The 3,832-nt window shown below is 34.0% G+C and overlaps 1 protein-coding gene across 1 annotated transcript; it reads right to left on the bottom strand.

Annotated features, from left to right (window-relative positions):
- Positions 1–853: 853 nt before the first annotated feature.
- LOC131802471 (uncharacterized) lies at positions 854–2,841 on the bottom strand. Its single transcript, XM_059122816.1, has 2 exons — positions 1,860–2,841; positions 854–1,279 (listed from the first exon to the last, which is right to left on the bottom strand). The coding sequence occupies exons 1-2, from the start codon at positions 2,482–2,484 to the stop codon at positions 996–998; spliced, it is 909 nt and encodes a 302-aa protein (XP_058978799.1). The 5' UTR covers positions 2,485–2,841; the 3' UTR covers positions 854–995.
- Positions 2,842–3,832: the final 991 nt, after the last annotated feature.

Below are 3,832 nucleotides of genomic sequence, written 5' to 3'. Positions count from 1 at the left end.
CTATTAATTTATCTCAGATTGTAAGAATTTGTTGAAAAATGAAGAATAAACAAAACCCACTGTCTATTTGACACTAGGGGCGTCTGGTTACCCTAAAGTTTATAACAATTGTTACAAATTGTTACTGGAAGTCGTCTGTTTACCCAAAAGTTCTGCAAAAGAGAGCGGTCGGAGAGAGAAATTTTGACAGTTCTTTCAGTGAGAATTTGCAAATTCTTGCTGGAAAAATTTCTTCTTGCAATCGCTTGCAACTCTTCTTCTTCTCATTCATCGACATTCAATCAGATGTTTTCTATTGTCTGTTTATTTATTTTTGTGCTTTCAATTTGAAAATATTTTTTTGGAATTAGCAAGACTAATAGTTTTTGGAGAACAACTTTATAAAATGTGAAAAACGTAAATGTTAATATGTAATAAGAAAATAAAAGACTATTTTCAACATTTTTATTTAAAAAACTTGTAAAATTAGTGTTGGTTCCTTTGTTTTAATTCTCCTTATGGGGGACAAATTGGTTTGTTTTGACAAATCAGCTGATTAGTTGCAAGCTTCTGCAGGAATACCGTCTGTTTACTTTTCGCATTTTCCTTGCAAAAGAGAATAAAACTACCTTACTGTCTCAGAAAGAAGTTACTGGACAATTCCTGCAGGAAAAGTAACCAGACACACCTACTATAAGACACCAGCCAGAGATGCATTTTTCTAGTTTCTTTGTAATTGAGTCACCTTTCTTATTGAGCCATGGTTCCAGTTAATATATATATATATATATATATATATATATATATATATATATATATATATATATATATATATATATATATATATATATATATAATTTATTAGGTTTAAACAAAAACTTTACGTTCATATGATTTTTGACTGTTTTGTTGTTGCGGCAGTCCAACTGTAACCACAGAATGGACTAAGGGACAGTCCTTGACTGAGTGAATTCTGGTAATTCCGCACTATATGCTCTACCGTTCTGGGATCGTATCTAAACTGTAGTTTCTTTTACTATAGATATGGGGTTTAGTTTACTGAAAATTGTTTCAAGTTCTTCATTTTCTTCATCTGTGGGAGATACAGCGCCGTCCTCGCTATTGTCACCTTTGTTTGACAAACAATGAACTTTCATATACCGTGATTTACAAGACATATTTGATATTGCATTGACATTTAGTTGACTCTGCTCGACCCAGACGTCGTCATCGCTGATAGAATCATTTAAGATTTTTTGGAGTTCTTCAGACGAAGCTTGAGCAGCATAACAATCCGAACCTAGAATGTATATACAACAGAAACAGACAAACAACATTCGCATTTTCCACTAAAAACATAATTTTTATCCGACAAAAAAGATAATGATAATTATGATATGAAAACGGAACCGTGGATAAATCAGAAACGTCATTAGTTTGGTTTAATATCTAATTTATTCGCGGTGCTCTCATAGACATATACTAAAAAAAAAAACAGATTAATCATATTTAAATGCTAAAAAATTACAAAAACTAACAAAAAATGGACAAATTAAAAAATATTAAAATACATTCTTATAATGTATACTGAACAATTATTATTTGCAATATGATAAAATAAATTAAGTAAAAATGCACATGACCAGCAATGGCGATAAGTTTAAATTCCTTATAAAATAAAAATTTCTTATAAAATAAAAAAAGTTAGTAAATAAAATAAATTGTCCAGCAACAATAAAAACAAATAGCGTTGCTAATTAGAATTAACCTAAAAGTATAGAGTAACATAAAAATAAAGCGTAGAGGCGTGATATGTATGAGTTTATTTTAGTGAATATTGCAACATCTGTGCAAGGATGTGTTTGGGAAATCGACGGTACCGGTGTTCGATCTGCAACTTCCATCAACATCACCAGCATTGCCACCATCGCTGTATTGTTCACAAGTTGATGATATTTGCAAATCCTCCAGACGTGTTTTGAGTTGCTGAGGCGATACGGTCTTTTGGCGTGATCCGTTCTTTTCCAGCTCATTTCTTTTCGTGTATTTCATTGCACAAACTGTTGCCTGTTGTTCAGATGACAAAACTCTGCAGCTCGTATCTAAAGCACAGACATCGATAAAAGTTGATGTACAGCTATTATATTCTGGACATGGTGAATGCGATTCAGTACTTTCTGGGGTATATGGATCCGGAAATTGTGAACAGTTTTCGATATTGGTACTTAAGTGCTGCGTATCAATACGGTTTAAAATTACATTATTTGAAAGCACTAAACTTTCAGAAACTAAGCGATATCTGGAATCGATTGACTGTTTTTTAATGGTATTTTTACAAAGTGTACATATTGCGGCGGTATCAGGTAATTCATCATTATTTTCATCTGATGATATTTGAAAACATTCACACACCGATATATTGTTCGTATCAAATATGTTAATACTAACGGGCGTCTTCGTAAACAAATCTTTTGTATTTATAAATTCGTCGCTATGAGATTTCATGTTACCTGCACTAGAAGCATTGGTAATCGTAACTGTTAAATGCTTCGAGGAGGGATTTTCTTTATTTACATTACATTTTTTAACGTCTTCTATTAAATCTTCGGATAGGATACATGCTCGTTCAATATTGGCATTTGATTCTTTAATAAGTTTACTATTAGGAGTTTCATCACTTTGATTCAAACGGGCGGAGTTATTGATAGTGGCAGCTGGGATATGATGTTTAAAATTTGGTTTAAAATAAAGAGGATCACTTCGGGGTCACCAAAAATGTTTATTAATATAAATAAAAGTAGATATACACAACACTTGAATTGTATAATCTTGGTATGCTTACAATTTCTTGCAATCTACCAAGAATCTTTATTTTTGCTTGGTATTTATACATTTTTGATATCAATACAACTAGCACTAAATGTAAAGTTCATCTTCTCCGTAAACGGCACATGTCAGTCTTCCACTAGCAATCTACCCTAGTTTTGATTTCTTCCATATAGAACTTGGACATTCGAAGTTCTTGTGAGAGAATCAGGTTGAATTAGAACTATGCTCCAAGTAGTACGTCAATTCTGGTCGTTTGATAAAAATAGGGTTCTACCAGTTTTATGTTTTCTGGAATAGGCCATGTCAGTGCTTGGTTGGGGTGGCACTATACTTGGTAACACAAAGGTTTCTAGGCGCCTTATAAATTTGCTGGCCAGTGACTGAAGCTCCGCGTTGACACTGTGGTTTGCGGTTCTCGATCTTCTGCCAACACCTTCGATACAGAGCGCACTTCCCACTTGTACACGTTTTTGCTCGATGGTCATCCTTGAATCAATTATTTACACATATTGTGTCTAGCAACCCATTCTCGCAAGTATAGTTATCACTTGAGCTCTCTTGTTGTTGTGCCTTATGAGTTTTTCGGTTTCCCAGTCACGTTGGCCTTGAGATACCACATTTTTTGCATTTTCCTAAAAATATCAGAAAACGTCTGCTACTTCTCTAAATAATCCTCATTAAATTGAGGGATTGTACCTTTTGGCAGATTAACTAGATTTGCCAAATTCCAGCCTGATCTCTGCTGAGACGACGAATGATCGACCTGTGTAAGCTTCGATATTTTTTCTTTGAACCTTAAAGTTTTTCCTCTAAAAAACGTATGCTGATGCATCGTACCCCACCAACGTTGGATCATCAAATTCTCGAACATTTTGAAGTGGATATCGTCCACGTGTGTCCACAGTTTTTTAATTGCCGCCACTATCTTTTGATGACTGCCTTGATGTTGTCGATTGCAGATCTGTACTCTTCACCAATGACTTGGTATTCGTTATTGGTGATATGGAGATCTGACTCTGCCGCA

This window comes from Musca domestica, unplaced genomic scaffold (assembly GCF_030504385.1).
Source record: "Musca domestica strain aabys unplaced genomic scaffold, Musca_domestica.polishedcontigs.V.1.1 21, whole genome shotgun sequence".
In the NCBI taxonomy this organism is placed as follows: Eukaryota; Metazoa; Arthropoda; class Insecta; order Diptera; family Muscidae; genus Musca; species Musca domestica.
This window is presented reverse-complemented; position numbering and strand designations above follow the sequence as displayed.